General features: G+C 42.5%; 1 protein-coding gene across 1 annotated transcript in view; it reads right to left on the bottom strand.

Annotated features, from left to right (window-relative positions):
* The window catches only part of mfsd2b (MFSD2 lysolipid transporter B, sphingolipid), a 124,255-nt gene extending 116,195 nt beyond the window's left edge, over positions 1-8,060 (bottom strand). The window contains exon 1 of the mRNA XM_078541578.1: positions 7,950-8,060. Within this exon, the coding sequence (XP_078397704.1) occupies positions 7,950-8,006 (57 nt within the window). The 5' untranslated portion in view covers positions 8,007-8,060. The remainder of the gene's footprint in view (positions 1-7,949) is intronic.
* Between the last annotated feature and the right edge of the window lie 9,165 nt (positions 8,061-17,225).

Genomic DNA, 17,225 nt, shown 5'->3' with positions numbered 1-17,225 from the left:
TTTAAATTTCAAACAATGCTTGGCAGTTAACTGTCAGTCACCATCAACTCGTGCATTCTCCATGGCAACACCTCTACCAATCAGAGTCCACTTGCCAATCAGCGTTCTCTTCTCATACAGTATAAATATATCTCCTGACATTGGTATTTTCTTGCAAATTGTCCTGATGAGTGTAAGACCAAAAGCTTCGACAAAAATGTCTCTTTTTTCAGCAATCCTTAAGTCTAACTTATGGTGTTCAGAACTAAATGCACCATTCCAACAAATTCTGAGCCACTCTTGGAAAATTGCAGTTACTAGATGTGCCTTTCCAGATAGAGCAGGTCTAGTAGCTGCCAGTTCCGGGTCATGAGATTGCACACTTAAATGGAGTGTCATTATACCTCTAGAACTTTGCTCTGTTCATTATTTCTTTGCATTGTTTTCATTGTTTTTGTTTTGCTGCTTTCAGCAGTGCCCTAGTTTTTGCATCTATTTGCAGCTCCCAATTTTTCATCTGCATCTTGCTGACAGCTGCAATTTATGCCTATGCAGACAGAACACTAGCCATCAGCGTCACACTAGCAGGCAGCAAATTGCACAGCAGTGAAATCTTTCTGTGTTGAGAGATTCCCAGACTGCAGGACATGATTGTTGGCGCACATGCAAACAACCATAGAGACTCTTGGACATCAGCAGACAGAAGGTCATAATTGCATTCAGGTCTCTTGGGGAAACATACTGAGGAAAGAGAACACTCACCTGCCCATTATCGATCTGGCTCTGAGGACCACTGAAGACCCTCCAATGAGTGAGGCAGGCTACAATGCCATGTTTCAATGGGCACCTCGAAGCTGCACCTGGTGAACATGGCACCAGGAAAGAGAGACATGAGGCTGGGGACAGTCCCTTTCAACCTCATCTGCATACCTGTGATGGGTCTGTGCCTACTGTTTATACTCTTTGCAACAGCCCTGGAAATCCCAGAGCAGCATAAAAGCAGCAGAAGACATCTCCACCCCATTTCCCTGGCAAATAAGCCCGATGATATGAGCGTTCTTGAAGGGAAATGTCAAGAGAATCAGGTCCAATCTGTGTTATGCAGAGTGTGCATGTGCATGAGTAAGTGAGTAAGGGAGAAAGAATAATAAGCTAACAGTGATATTGGCTCAGAGTGAAGCCTCCGGTCTTCCCCTCTTCCCATCGCAGTCACAGAATTTGAATGATTCTCTCCTCATAGGGAGTCAACAGATGACAGTTGAAAGAGCCCCATCTGGTCCACATTTGTTCCTAACTGTTATGTGTGACCTTTTCTTCTAGTCAGATACAAATAAACATATATTGGAATTTAAAATAACAGAGAGAGTTGTCACCCAAATGTTCAAGCTGCACACCAGCTTGTGCAAGTCCATGAATTTTGGCTCCTTACACTGTCGCTGAGAGACAATCCTGGAACTCCCTCCCTAACAGCACTGTGGGTGCACCTACACCACTTAGACTACAGCAGCTCAAGAAGGCAGTTCACCACCACCTCTCAACAAGGGCAATTAGGAATGGGCAATAAATGCTGGCCTTGTTAGGGGCACTCACATCCCAAAAATTAATAAAAAGAAATATGCAGCACACATGTAAGTAGCTTGTATTGACAGTGTAGTCAGTACACCTATTCTGAAAAATACTAACGCATAAAAGCATATTTCTGTGCTTGCAAGAAGACGCATGCATATATGCCAACCAGCTCAAAGGTTGCCATGGTGGCCCATTATACGCTCTCTCAAAGTGATAGTGAAATCTTGTTAGCATTCTTGTAAAGGTGCAACATAAAAAGCAGTCTGGACGCTGTATCTTTTGTTTTAGCCATTCATGGGATGTGGGTGTCGCTGGCTAGGCCAACATTTATTGCCCATCCCAAATCAATCTTGCTTCAGAGGGCATTTAAGAATCAACCACATTACTGTGGGTCTGGAGTCACATGTAGGCCAGACCAGGTAAGTACAGCAGGCTTCCTTCCCTAAAGGACATTAGTGAACCATACAGGTTTTTACAACAATCGACAATGGTTTCAAGGTCATCGTCAGACTTTTAATTCCAGATTTTTTATTGAATTCAAATTTCACCATCTGCCATGGTGGGATTCAAACCCAGGACCCCAGAGGATTACCCTGGGTCTCTGGATTACTAGTCCAGCAACAATACCACTATGCCATTGCCTCCCATAAAAGTACTGGTAAAAGTACTGAAACATTGGGCCAGAACATCCGAAGAGTGCTGAATTGCCACTCTGCTCCTTTTTACTTACCTTAGTTGGGAGCTGCACATTTATCGCCCAACCTTCTGACTCAGGCCTCCTCCGAAATGTGCAGGGCAGCAGCGTTAGTGGAAGTGAAGGCCACACCACTTTTTAATGGCACTAGCTGTTTACGGTGGTGGGTAGGGTGCCAATCAAGTGGGCTGCTTTCTCCTGGATGGTGTCAAGCTTCTTGAGTGTTGTGGGAGCTGCACTCATCCACACAAGCAGAGAGTATTCCATCACACTCCAGACTTGTGCCTTGTAGATGGTGGACAGGCTTTGGGGAGGTCAGGAGGTGAATTATTCACCACAGAATTCCCAGCGTCTGACCTGTAATTGTAGCCACAGTAATTATATGGCTAGTCCAGCTCAGTTTCTGGTTAATGGTAACCCCTGGGATGTTGCTAGTGGGGGATTCAGTGATGGTTAATGCCATTGAATGTCAAGGGCAGATCGTTAGATTCTCTCTCGTTGAAGATGGTAATTGCCTTGCACTTGTGTGGCACAAATGTTATTTTCTACTTATCAGCCCAAGCCAGAATGTTGTCCAGGTCTTGCTGCAAATGGACATGGACTGCTTCTGTATCTGAGGAGTCACGGATGGTCACCAGATCCATACCCTCAAGGAAAGCAGCTCCTGCTTCAGAAAGGGCCGCAAGAGAAATTAGCAAATCTGGGGGACCCCAGCTAGCCTTCAAACTCACACAATTAAACAACAGAATACGGAACCAACAAAGCATTTCTCAGAAGTTCACTGATGCCATAATTGTTCACTTGTACAAAGGAAAAGGACAAAAATCGGCATTTGGCAACCACAGAGCAGATTAGCTGCTTGTGACAGCTGGTAAGATTCTAGCGAAAGTTCTATTCAACGGGCTGGTCAGCCACACAGCAGAACATGGACTGCCAGAAAGTCAAAGTGGACTCAGGAAAGGCAGGGGCACTTGTGACATGATCTTCATCATTCACCAAATACAAGAGGAATGACACGAACAATAGATAGGACTCTACTGTGTCTCTGTTGACCTGCGGAGGCCTTTGAGACAGTAAATAGAGAGGCCTTGTGGAAAGTCTTAGCAAAACTTGGATGTCCTATTAGAGCTGAAGAGCAGTTTCGCGATGGAATGATGGTCAGAGTCGCTGACTGTGGTGAATGGGCTGCTCTCTGATGTAACAAGTGGTGCGAAGCAGGGGTGTGTCATGGCCCCTGGGCTCTTAAAGATATTCTTTTCTCTCATGCTTTCTGGGGCATTTGATGGAAATGCTGATGGAATATATATATTCAATTCAAAACAGATGGCAATCTCTTCAATCTGAGAAGACTGAATTCCTCAACTAAGGTGTCAGAGATGATGATACAGGAATTGCTGTTTATCAGTGACTGTGCTCTTGTCACACTGTGAGTGTGGCCTTCAAAGAATCATGGACTGTTTTTCAAAAGTGACCAATGACTATGAGCTAAACATTAGTTTAAGGAAAACAGAGATACTCCACCATCACCATCAAATTCTGACTATACCCTACCTACTTATCAATTACACAACCCTGAAGGCTGTAGATAACCTCACGCATCTTGGAAGCACAATGTCCAGAAATGTCTGCATTGACAGCAAAATGGCAAATAGAATTGCCAGAGCAAGCTCAGCATTTGCCCATTAATGCAAGAGGCTGTGGAGGAAATGACGCATCAAACTTACAACAAAACATGCTGTATACAAAGCTGTGGTAATACCTGTTATGGTCTGCTTCAGTTTGACATAAATGCACCAATCATACACGAGGATTGATGAAATTACAATGTGGGTTTTTTATTTGAAGATAAAACTATATACACATAGATTTACCGAGATTTCTACCCTGCTGCTTGCCAACTGATAACAAGTCATGGGACAAATACATCACTTCCTGTCGAGGTGATTGACAGTAGTCTTAGAGGTGCATACACATCATATCACAATATCACCTTTCTTCTACCCTAAAAGAATCAAACTATTTGCATGACAACATAGGAAAATATCATTGTCTCTGAATGTACTTTAACATAGAGGAATAAATTTCCAAGTCTCTGAAATGTATCAGTGGTGTGCTTATCCGTCCAGGTTTAGTTATGGTGATTTTGCTGGAGGCTGCTGTACGTTTTCAGCATGCTGGTTAAAGGTGCTTTGTTTGTGTTGCATCTTAGACCATGTTCTAGTCGCAATAGGATTATTTGATGTTTCTGGTTGTGGCATTGTTCTGACTTGACATCTGTTTCATCGTAATGTCGTGCCATTATGTGCTCATACTTGATACAATTTTGGTTCTGGGCATATGTTGATGATTTCTGCTGGATTCCATGTGCCATCAGTTGGGTATTTTTCTCGAGCCTTCTGTCTGATGCTCGGGTTGAGTAATTCACTACCCCTTTGCTGGTCATAGGCATCTTCCATCTTCCCTTGTTCTTCGAGTAATGTATCATGTACTCCTGGGAGGATCGACAAGTGATGACTGGGGAGTTTTGTCTGCCCTTGTCTGTCAAATAGTAATTCTGAATTGGTTCTGCAGTATGAAGTTTGCAAGTCCTGAAAGGGTTTATGTATTCAGTTCAGTGTTGTGCAGCCTGTTGGCTGATGATTCGCATTGCAGGGTTAAGTGATCTTCTCCCAGTGTAAGCATAGGATTTCTGATGGTGCTCCTTGTGGTCTGTGGTCCTCATCTTTGTCTTTATGATACCATGGATGGTGGCCAAGGACGGGTCCTTGCACACCATGGAGCCTGCGATTACTGGAACTGTGGCATCCACAGTATAAAATATCTGGGCTAACCAAAGTAAATTTTTGCAGCAACACTTGAATGTAATGGGTCTCAGAGATGGAATCTCTGAGTCATTGTACGAGGTGAGTTTGGCATTGGTTGGTCAAATCATCACTTGTCACTTCTGTGGATACATACATTTCAGTGTGGGAAGTGGAAAAATGTTTGCGTGTGCCCCAGCACTTTTAGAGTTAATTTGAGTTGCAGTACCTTTAGTGGCTACTGCTTTAGCTGACCATAGATTACTGCTTGACTGTCATGGTGGCGCTTTTGAGCTCTTTCTGATTTTTCCTGGTTTAACTCTAAGCTCTACACACAAAGCAGTGATTTCAATGGGAAAATGGCTGCAGACTTCAAAACTGAAAGCAGTGAAAAATATCATATTTTGCAGGCTTCCTCTAGCTGCTAGGAGCTGTTAGGATGGGGTTTTCCTTTTCAGCCCAGCCTGCACTATTTAACTTCAGAAGTAATAAATTCTCCTGTCTGTGGAGTTCTACTTAAAGTGAGAGCATCTGCAGTCTGCTGTTTAATTTCTGTTTGTGCTTAAACTTTACAGCAGTCAGAATTTTACTAATTCAGCTCTCCCAGATTTCAACAATCTTACTAGGTTGCCTGCTGCCTGGAGTGAGGTGTGATCCCAGAACAAAGGTGCTGCGCGTTATATGTGGAATTCCTACAGAGCTGCAAAAGCACTTATGCATGGTGAGGCTTGATGGTTGTTTCACTTGCCTGCCTTGAAGGTGAACCTTAGGAAATGTGGCCCGCAGACTGGGAGAAAATGCGTAAGAAAAAACTACCTGGGGAGCATTCTGGTATCGTGGCATTGTTTCCTTCAAACAACAAAGAATATAGGCAACAAAGGATAAAAGGCCAGAAAGGCTGGGCAACTAAATCAGCTAATTCATCCTTGCACACACTGTGGAAAGCCATGCCGATCTGCAATCGGGTTCTACAACCATGTTTGAACACACAACCAATTACTCTACACTTGCAAGAAACAGCCATCTTTGATCACAAAGGTAAACCAACAATGACAACCTGAACTCCAAGGGTTAAGTTACAAGGAGAGATTACATAAACTAGTGTTGTATTCTCTGGAATTTAGAAGTTTAGGGGGTGAGTTGTTTGAAATGTTCAAAACAGAATGGGGTCAGGTAGGATAGACTGAAAGAAACAATTTCCGCTGGCTGGTGAGTCTATGACTAGAAGCATAGTCTATAGAGGCAGACCTTTCAGGAGTGAAATTAGGAAATACGTCTACACACAAAGGATGGCAGAAGTTTGAAACACTCTTCCTGAGATGTCATATCAAATTATAATTAAAAATGCTTGGCACTGAGTAGTAAGGAGCATCAAGACAGAGGGTTGGGTGGTAAATATGTTGCATTGGTGCTTAAAAGCATTGTCTGTACATGAAAAAACATGGTTTTACACCTGAAATTTCCCATATAGCAAATTCAAATTTCATGCTGTACCATGGAGAAGGATCCAACTGGAAACCAAAAGGTTAACTTTATGCATTTTCACTCTTAATGCAGAGCTTCCCCCATCTGGAAAGTATATTGGGAATTTAGATGCATGGACGGTGAATTTAGATGCATGTCAGGAAGGCAGACTTGTGAACCTGTCCTTCAAGTGTTTTTCTTTGGGGAGGCAGGAAAATTACCACTTGAATCATGCTGGATCGTTACCACATGCCTCCAGTGGTCATATGAGTAAGTAGCCTGAGCAAACTCTCTGTTGTCATATGGTGCAGGAATTCCTAAGGGGATTGTTGAATAGAAAGTACAGACACAAATAGAGGAACTTGTACTCTACCATATTACAAATACTACAATAAATCTTTGTGATGAATTACTACACATCAGGCCTTCAACTTAAGACCTTGTTTAATGTAACATGACCATGAAGTGAATAGAATACTGTCCCATTGATTTAATACTACTGATTGCAACCGCAATACCTCATATAACTTCGAAACTTCAATGTCTTATTACACTTTAGATCATTTGCTGTCATGGAGTAAAACATCATATTGTTTTATGCTATAGATATACTGCAGCACTTCTCATATGGGTACAAAGCCTTTTCACTTGGAAACTGTTCGTTCTCTTTATTTTAATGGTAATAGGAACATCTGTATTGTATAATCTTAGTTTCTATTAAAGAGTTGTGCTTATTTTAATTGAATCAGAATCACCAGTTGTATTGCTATTTGGCTCAGTAAAGGTTTTCTTTCTAAAATGATGACAAACAGTTCATTGGTGTATTACAAAATGCGTAAAGCGCACATTTTTCAATCCATTTGAACAATGATTTTGTGACCACAGTATTACTTACAATATAAACCTTTGTCAATTTATGTCACACTACCAATTCAGGGGCAGTGAGTAAACACTGTAGTTAAACTTTTGAACTAGATATAACCCCAATGTAACTGTTAGCAACTTCTTTCATGAACAGTAAGTGTTATAGTGCAGAAAGCCAGTTGGTGAAGGATATAACTGAGTCAATCTTCACAAACTATTATAAGCATTTATTTACACAGCTAAGATTACATGTAAGCACCTCCTAAACCCAACATCCACAGTTTAAATCAGTGCCTATTCATAGCACCCTCGCCTTTGAATCAGAGGGTTGTGGGTTCATGTCCCACTCCCGGAAACCAAGAACTGTGATTGTACTCGAAAGAGTTGCAATCTGTGACTGTTGATAACTGGAAAGAATTTTTTTTTATAAGGATACAAGTGAATCCCCAATTAATGCCCACCACCTGCCTACAATTCAACACAATTAACATACAAGTAACAGAAGGTAACAGTTCTCAGAATGAATAAAAACGTACTTCTGACAACTGTTTTAGGCAGTATCTGCTAAATATACCCACCTGTACGACATCAAGTAGATAGATTTGCAGGAAGAATCCTATTGTGCTTCTAATCATCTCATATGGAGCACCTCCAATTGCAAAACACAATTTGCTGCATATGGTTAATTTTCCTGTTACTTTGGCCTAAAGCAGACAGATTTCATTATTATCATTATTGCTATTACTACCTTTTGAAACAACAGAAACAGTACTATTGTTATAAAGGAAATACATCAATATTGTTATCAATTTATCAACTAAAACAGTACTATTGTTATAAAAGATATACATTGGTGACTTGATAGAAGTTTTTAAAATCATGAGGGGTCTGGACAGAGTAGATAGAGAGAAGCTGTTCCCGTTCGTAAACGGATCGAGAACCAGACAGCACAGTTTTAAAGTGTTTTGCAAAAGAAGCAAATGTGAGGTGAGAAAAAACTTTTTCACACAGCGAGTAGTTAGGGTTTGGAATGCACTGCCTGGAAGTGTGGTGGAGGCAGGTTCAATTGAGACAGTCAAGAGGGCATTGGATGATTATCTAAATAGAAACAATTGAACAATAGAAACAATGTGCAGGGTTATTGGGAAAAGGCAGGAGATTGGCACTAAGTTAAAATGCTCAGAGAACCAGTGCAGACAAGATGGGCTGAATGGCCTCCTTCTACACTGTAACAATTCTGTGATTCTGTGACATCAATGGCTCAGTGTGAAAATTAACGCCATTTTTTAGCATTAAATCAGAGAGACCAGTTTCAGTCCCAATTTGTGCTAACTAAGCTTATCCCAGCAGGGCTGATAGAGGGGCAAGAGCTCTAAATGTGCTTAGTACCCATGGACTACACCTGGAAGTACAACTATGCACCAACAGAGACAGACAACCACCAACAAACACCGTCCTCCCTCCTTCACTCACTCTCAAGGCCAAATGACCTGTCAACACATGATGGTCAGGCATTTTTACTTGTGAGGAACAGTCTACTGATGCATAGCTGGCTTTAGTCAGCCCACAGGAAAGGGAAAGGGGGAACTGTTAGATAAGAATCAGAAATAGAAAAGAATGAAAAAAATTATTTATTCAAAATTGGCCGCAAGATGGGTCAACTCCATCGATCCAAGGCAGTGAAACAATGTAATCAATAAAATGACATTCCCTTTGTTGATTTGTTATCAACAGCTCCTGTCCAAAACAGCACAGCAACTGAGCTCAGTAATCCAGCTGACATAAAGGTATTTTTGACTGTTATACTCATGAGCAGAAAACACTGGAAGCTGCACAATGTTGATGGAAGGTTAAAAGGATAACAGGAATTGAAGCTATGTGTCATTGTGTAATGTACGATGTCTCAACATCAGGACATATATTTAAAAGTATCAATTGGTTATTCACACTATCACTTTTAGTCACAGTGCAGCAAAGTGTAAGGTTGTGAAACTTGATGGTACCGCGCTGGGTTTACAGGCTTAAAATGGATGCCTAAGAGTCACCATGTACATAGAGACATGTGCAAATTTGCTGCTTAATACCAGTTTCAGGCACCTTTGCCAAATTGGACAGGCCACTCCGCACGCTATGGTCAGCTTCTTCAGGCACTCAGCAACCAAAACACAGTCTTAAGGGAGGAGGGAGAGGTAGAAAGATGGGGAAATTTAGGGAGAGAATTCCAGAGTTTGGGGCTGAGATGATTAATGCACAGCTGCCAATGGCAGGGCAATGGAGATCAGGGATGTGTAAGAGGCCAGAATTAGAGGAGTGCAGAGTGCTCTGACGGTCGGTTGTCAGGCTGGAGAGGGTTAAAGACTAAGGGAGGATTCCGGCCATGGAGAGATTTGAAAACCAGGATGAGAATTTTGAAATCCAAGCATTGCCAGACTGGGAGCCAGCACATGGGGCGATGGGTGAACAGGAGTTGGTGTGAGTTGGGGAACAGGCAGCAGAGTTTTAGAAGAACTGAAGCACAGCTGGGAGATACAATAACATACATATAAAAGCAAAATACTGCGGATGCTGGAAATCTGAAACAAAATTGGCTGCAAGACGGGTCAACTCCATCGACCCAAGACAGTGAAACAATGTAATGAATAAAATGATATTCCCTTTGCAGATTCGTTATCAACGGTTCTTCTCTTCTGAAGAAGAGTCCTATGGGCTCGAAACGTTAACTCTGTCTTTCTCTCCACAGATGCTGTCAGACCTGCTGAGTTTTTCCAGCAATAACATAAATGCTCGGAGGGGGAGGTAGCAGGAGGAGTAAGGGAGAGGGAAGTGAGTTCCCTATCTTGCCAGCACGACCTGCCACCTGCCACCAGCTTGGCAAGTTGGCATTTATCCTCTCTGATCAGGAAGATGGCTGACTTTAACAGTCGACAGGTATTTCTCAGCCTCACTGGACCACAGATGTGCCCGCTGAAAAATGATTCCGAATCTATATTGATAATGGATTGGCTCAGAGCTGCCTGCACAGCTTTGCTGCGGTGCGGTCTGTTTACACATTCACTTGGAGCAGTGCAACACCGCCTCAGGAGCTCAACAAGGCGCACGGTTGCACCATGTTATACGAGATCTCAGCACAGGCATTGCAGGAATAAAACAGAATTATTCAATGCTACTCCCAATGGTACGTTCGAGGAAATATTGGCTTAGGATCCAGATAATTGAGTTTTTGAGAATTGATGAAGATTTCATCCCTCTCCCCGTTCACCAACGCTCAGAGACGTGCTCAGCTCCACTGGAGAGAGTTAAGTACTGTCATTATAAGAGTAGATCTCTCCCATTCTGAAGAGTACTTGTTAAGCAAGGTGCAAGTATTTGATCTGCTTTCTGCCTTTCAAGAGTTAAGATAATTATCCTTCCCTCTCCAGTGTTTGACGACAGAAAAGGAACTTTCGTGATTTGTTGATTTCTCAAAAAGTAGCGGCTACAATAACAATGGATTTGAAATGATTCAACATTATACCAGTCCCCGTTGTGATGTGGAAGGGAGAATCTTTCGGATTAAAATCGAGAGCGACACTTTCTTACACAGAATCCAACACAACAAATCCGATCAATAATTAATATTCTGAGAGATGCTTTAATATCAATCCCCCTGATATCAGTGCAGCATCAGGGGCACGCATTTTACTGACAGGACTCTGGAGGGCTGACCTTCCAGCATTATACAGATATTTACCTTTTCCGATTGCGGATTGGCCTCACAGCTGACATGTTTTACCAATAGGTATTTTGAACCTTCAGGCGCATTTTCCTCTCCGTGACTCATTTCAGTTCCCGGACTGCAATCGGTGGCGCTGTACCACTGCCCCACTCTGCTCGCTATCCCCGCCTGTTCAACCCAGGCTGCAGGCATCCGGCAAGATCCAGAACACTGCAGCTGGATACGCACTGTCCAGCTGTTAAAGTAAACACGGTCCGCCTATAATACTCACTGACCACTATTGTAGTAAACACCGACCGTCTATAATAATCACTAAACCCCATTACAGTAAATACCGTCCGTCTATAATACTTCACTGTCCCCCATTACAGTAAACACTGTCGGTCTATAATACTCACTGTCCCCCCATTACGTAAGCATTGTTTGTCTATATTATTTACTGTCTACCTATTACACCTATAATATTCACTGGCCCCTATGACAGTAAACATTGTCCATCTATATTACTCACTGTCCCCCTGTTACAGTAAACACTATCTGTCTATATTACTCATTGTCCCCCTATGACAGTAAACACTGCCTGTCTATAATACTCACTGTCCCCCTATGATAGTAAACACTGTCCATCTATAATACTCACTGTCCCCCTATGATAGTAAACACTGTCCATCTATAATACTCACTGTCCCCCTATGACAGTAAACACTGTCCATCTATAATACTCACTGTCCCCCTATGACTGTAAACACTGCCCGTCTATAATACTCACTGTCCCCCTGTTACAGTAATCACTATCCATCTATAATACTTCACTGTCCCCCATTACAGTAAACACTGTCTGTCTATAATACTCACTGTCCCCCTGTTACAGTAATCACTATCCATCTATAATACTTCACTGTCCCCCATTACAGTAAACACTGTCGGTCTATAATACTCACTGTCCCCCCATTACGTAAGCACTGTTTGTCTATATTATTTACTGTCTACCTATTACACCTATAATATTCACTGGCCCCTATGACAATAAACATTGTCTGTCTATATTACTCACTGCCCTCCTATTGCAGTAAACACTGTCTGTCTATAATACTCACTGTCTCCCATGACAGTAAACACTGTCATCTATAATACTCATTGTCCCCCTATGACAGTAAACACTGTCCCGTCATAATACTTGCTATCCCCCCATTACAGTAAACACTGTCCGTCTATAATACTGGCAATCCACCTATTACAGTAAACACTGCCCGTCTATATTACTCACTGTCCCCCTATGACAGTAAACACTGTCCGTCTATAATACTGGCAATCCACCTATTACAGTAAACACTGCCCGTCTATATTACTCACTGTCCCCCTATGACAGTAAACTGTCCGTCTATAATACTCACTGTCCCCCTATGACAGCAAACACTGCCCGTCTATATTACTCACTGTCCCCCTATGACAGCAAACATTGCCCGTCTATAATACTCACTGTCCCCCCTATGACAGCAAACATTGCCCGTCTATAATACTCACTGTCCCCCTATGACAGGAAACACTGTCCATCTAGTATACTCACTGTCCCCCTATGACAGTAAACACTGGCCATCTATAATACTTACTGTCCCCCTATGACAGGAAACACTGTTCATCTATAATACTCACTGCCACCCTATTGCAGCAAACATTGTCCATCTATAATACTCACTGTCCCCCTATGACAGTAAACACTGATTGTCTATAATATTCACTGTCCCCCTATTACAGCAATCACTGCCTGTCTATAATATTCACTGTCCCCCAATTAGAGCAAACACTTAGTTATAATACCCATTGGCCCATATTACAATAAACACTGTCCGTCCATAATAATCACTGTCCACCAATCACAGTAAACACCGTCCATCTATATTACTCACTTTCCACCTATTACAGTAAACACTGTCCATCTATAATACTCACTGTCCACCTATTGCAGTAAACATAGTCCACCTTTAATACTCACTGGCTCCATTGACAGTAAACGCTGTCCGTCTATAATACTCACTGTACACCTATCACATTAAACACTGTCCGTCTATAATAATCACTATTCCCCTATTAGAGTAAATAATGTCCGCCTTTAATACTTATTGGCCCGCATTGCAGTAAACACTGTCCATTTATAATAATCACTGTCCACCTATTACAGCCAATACTGTCTGTCTATAATAATCACTGTGCACTTATTACAGTAAACATTGTCCGTTTATAATAAACACTGTCCATTTATGATTGTAAACACTGTCCATCAATAATACTCACTGTCCCCCTATTAGAGTAAACACTGTCTGCCCATAATACTGACAGTCCCCCTTTTACAGTAAACACTGTCTGTCTATAACGCTCACTCTACCCCTATTACAGTGAACACTGTCATCTATAGTACTAATTGGCCCCTATTAAGTAGACACTGTCCGTCTATTAAACTCACTGGCCCCTATGACTGTACACACTTGCTGTCTATAATACTCACTGTCCCCCTATTACAGTAAACACTGTCTATCTATAATACTTACTGTCCCCTTATTACAGTAAACACTGTCCCTCTTTAATACTCACTGGCCCCGTTGACAGTAATCACTGTCCGTCTATAATAATCACTGTTCCTCTATTACAGTAAACACTGTCCATCTATAATACACACTGTCCCCTTATTATAGTAAACACTGTTCACCTATAATACTCACTGGCCCCTATTACAGTAAACACTGTCCACCTTTAATACTCACTGACACCTTATTAAAGTAAACACTGTCCTTCTATAGTACTCCCTGTCTGTCTATAATACTCACTGTCCCCTTATCAAAGTAAACACTGTCCATAGTACTCACTGTCCCCCTATTACATTAAGCATCGTCCGTCTATAATGCTCACTGTCCCCATATTACATTAAGCACTGTCCTATTACACTCAGAATCACAGAATTTTAACGGCACAGTAAAAGGCCATTTGGCCTATCATGTCTGCACCAGCCCTCCAAATGAGTACTATGATCTAGTGTCATTGCCCTGCCTTTTCCCTGTCCCCCTGCACATTGTTTCTATTCAAATAATCACCGAATACCTTGAATGCCTCGGTTGAACCTGCCTCCACCATACTTCCAGGCAGTGCACTCCAGTCCCGAACAACTTGTTGTGTGAAAAAGTTTTTTCTCACGTTACACTTGCTTCTTTTGCGAATCACTTTAAATCTGTGCCCTCTCATTCTTGATCCTTTTGCGAATTGGAACAGCTTCTCCTTATCTACCCTGTCTAGTCCCTATGACAGCAAACACTGTCCATTTATTATAATCAGGAAAGGCGATGACATAGTGGTGTTGTCACTGAACTAATAATCCAGAGGCCCAGGGTAATCTGGGGTCCCGGGTTCAAATCCCACCATAGCAGATGGTGGAATCTGAAATCAAAACTATAATGATGACCATGAAACCATTGTCGATTGTTGTAAAAACTGATCTGGTTCCAGAAATCTGCTGTCCTTACCTGGTCTGGCCTACACATGACTCCAGACCCACAGCAATCTGGTTGACTCTTAAATGCCCTCCGAAATGGCCCAGCAAGCCACTCAGCTGAATCAAACCGCTACAAAGCCTCAGAAAAGGAATGAAATTGAACAAACCACCTGGCATTGACGGAAGTATCGGAAACGGCAATGGCAAACTCAGCCCTGTCGAGTTAGTAAAGTCCTCCTTACTCACATCTGGGGGCTAGTGCCAAAATTGGGAGTGCTGTCTCATATTGACAGAATTATATCTTACAGATAATGTCTCAGACTCCAACATCACCTAGGTATGTGCTGTCCCATTGGCAGGACACACCCAACAGAGGTGGCGGCACAGTGGTATACAGTCAGGAGGGAGTTGCTCTGGGAGTCTTCAACATCGACTCCAGACCCCATGATGTCTCATGGCATCAGGTCAATCTTGGGCAAGGAAACCTACTGCTGATTACCACATACCGCGGTCCCTCAGCTGATGAATCAGTGCTCCTCCATGTTCAACACCACTTGAAGGAAGCACTGAGGGTGGCAAGGGTGCAGAATGTACTCTGGGTGGGGGACTTCAATGTCCATTATCAAGAGTGGCTTGATGACCAATGGCTAGTAGCGCCACTACTGACCGGGCTGGCCAAGTCCTAAATGACTTGGTCTGCGGCAGGTGGTGAGGGAACCAACAAGAAGGAAAGACATACTTGACCTCATCCTCACCAACCTGCATGCCACAGATACATCTGTCCATGACGGTATTGGTAGGAGTGACCACTGCATGATCATTGTGAAAATGAAGTCCCACTTTCACATTGAGGATAGTTAGACTAGTCATATAAATACTGTGGCTACAAGAGCAGGTCAGAGGCTAGGAATCCTGCGACGAATAACTCAGCTCCTGACTTCCCAAAGCCTGTCCACCATCTACAAGGGGCAAGTCAGGAGTGTGATGGAATACTCCCTACTTGCCTGTATGAATGCAGTTCCCACAACACTGAAAAAGCTTGACACCATCCAGGAAAAAGCAGCCCGCTTGGTTGACACCCCATCCACAAACATTCCATCCCTCCACCAATGATGCACAGTAACAGTGTGTACCATCTACACGATGCACTGAAAATTTACCAAGGCTCCTTCAACAGCACCCTTCTATAATACTCACTGTCCCCTTATTAGGGTAAACACTGTCCGTCTATAATACTCCCTGCCCCCTATTACAATAAACAGTGTCCATCTATAATACTTACTCTCCGCCTATTATTGTAAGCACTGCCTGTCCATAGTACTCACTGTCCACCTATTACATTAAACACAGTCCATCTATAATACCCACTGTCCCCCATTACATTAAACACTGACTGTCTATTATACTCATTGTCCACCATTCCATTAAACACAGTCCATCAATAATACTCACTCTCCACCTATTATTGTAAGCACTATCTGTCTATCGTACTCACTGCCCACCTATTACAATAAACACTGTCTGTCTATTATACTCACTAGCCCCTATGACATTAAACACTGCCCATCTATAATACTCACTGTCCCCCTATTCCAGTAAACAGTGTCCGTCTATAATACTCACTGTCCATCAATGACAATAAACACTGTCCATCTATGATACCCACTGGATCCTCTGACAATAAACACTGTCCGTCTATAATACTCACTGTCCACATATTGTAGTAAACACTGTCCATGTATCAGCTGGCTTGAGTTGGTCCAAGTCGAGTGGAATGCCTGAGGTGGTGGTTGCAGCTAAGGGTGGTGCGTCCCACAAGGTGTCGAAACAGTCGCTGACTGAAGTCACCAAGAAGCTGCCCAAGAAGCGGAGGAAATCTCGCAAGCAGAGCTACTCCACTTACGTGTACAGGTGCTGACCCAGGTCCACCCTTCCACCAGGATCTCACCCAAGGCCATGAGTATTATGAATTCCTTCAATGTCGACATTTTCCAGCACATCACCTCCGAGTCTTCGCACCTCAATCACTACAACCAGCGCCACACCATCTCAGCCAGGGAGATCCAGAGCGCCGTCCGCCTCATGCTGCCAGGGGAACTGGCCAAACACTCCATCTCCGAAGAACCAAAGCGGTCACCAAATACACCAACTCCATTTAGGTCGATCATTCTAAAGTTTACATTACTCACTAACCATCTATTATAGTAAACACTGTCTGTCTATAATACTCATTGACCCCCTATTACAGTAAACAATGTCTGCCTATAATACTCACTGACCCCCTGTTACATTAAACATTGTCCGTCTATGAAACTCACTAACCCACTATTACAGTAAACACTCTCCGTCTATAACCCTCGCTGACCTCCTACTAGAGTAAACACTATATGTCTATAATACTCACTATCCCCCATTACAGTAAACACTGTCTGTCTATAATATTCACTCACCCCATGACATTAACAACATCTGTCTATACTACTCAATGTCCCCCTATTACAGTAAACATTATCTGTCTATAGTACTCACTATCCACCTATTATAGTAAACACCATCTGTTTATAATACTCACTGTCCCCTTATTAGAGTAAACACTGACTGTCTATAATACTCACTGACCCCAATTACAGTAAACACTGTCCATCCATAATACTCACT

The sequence above is a fragment of the Cetorhinus maximus genome, chromosome 5 (genome assembly GCF_964194155.1).
Source record: "Cetorhinus maximus chromosome 5, sCetMax3.hap1.1, whole genome shotgun sequence".
NCBI lineage: Eukaryota > Metazoa > Chordata > Chondrichthyes > Lamniformes > Cetorhinidae > Cetorhinus > Cetorhinus maximus.
Note: the sequence above shows the minus strand (reverse complement) of the source record. Positions and strands in the feature narration are given on the sequence as shown.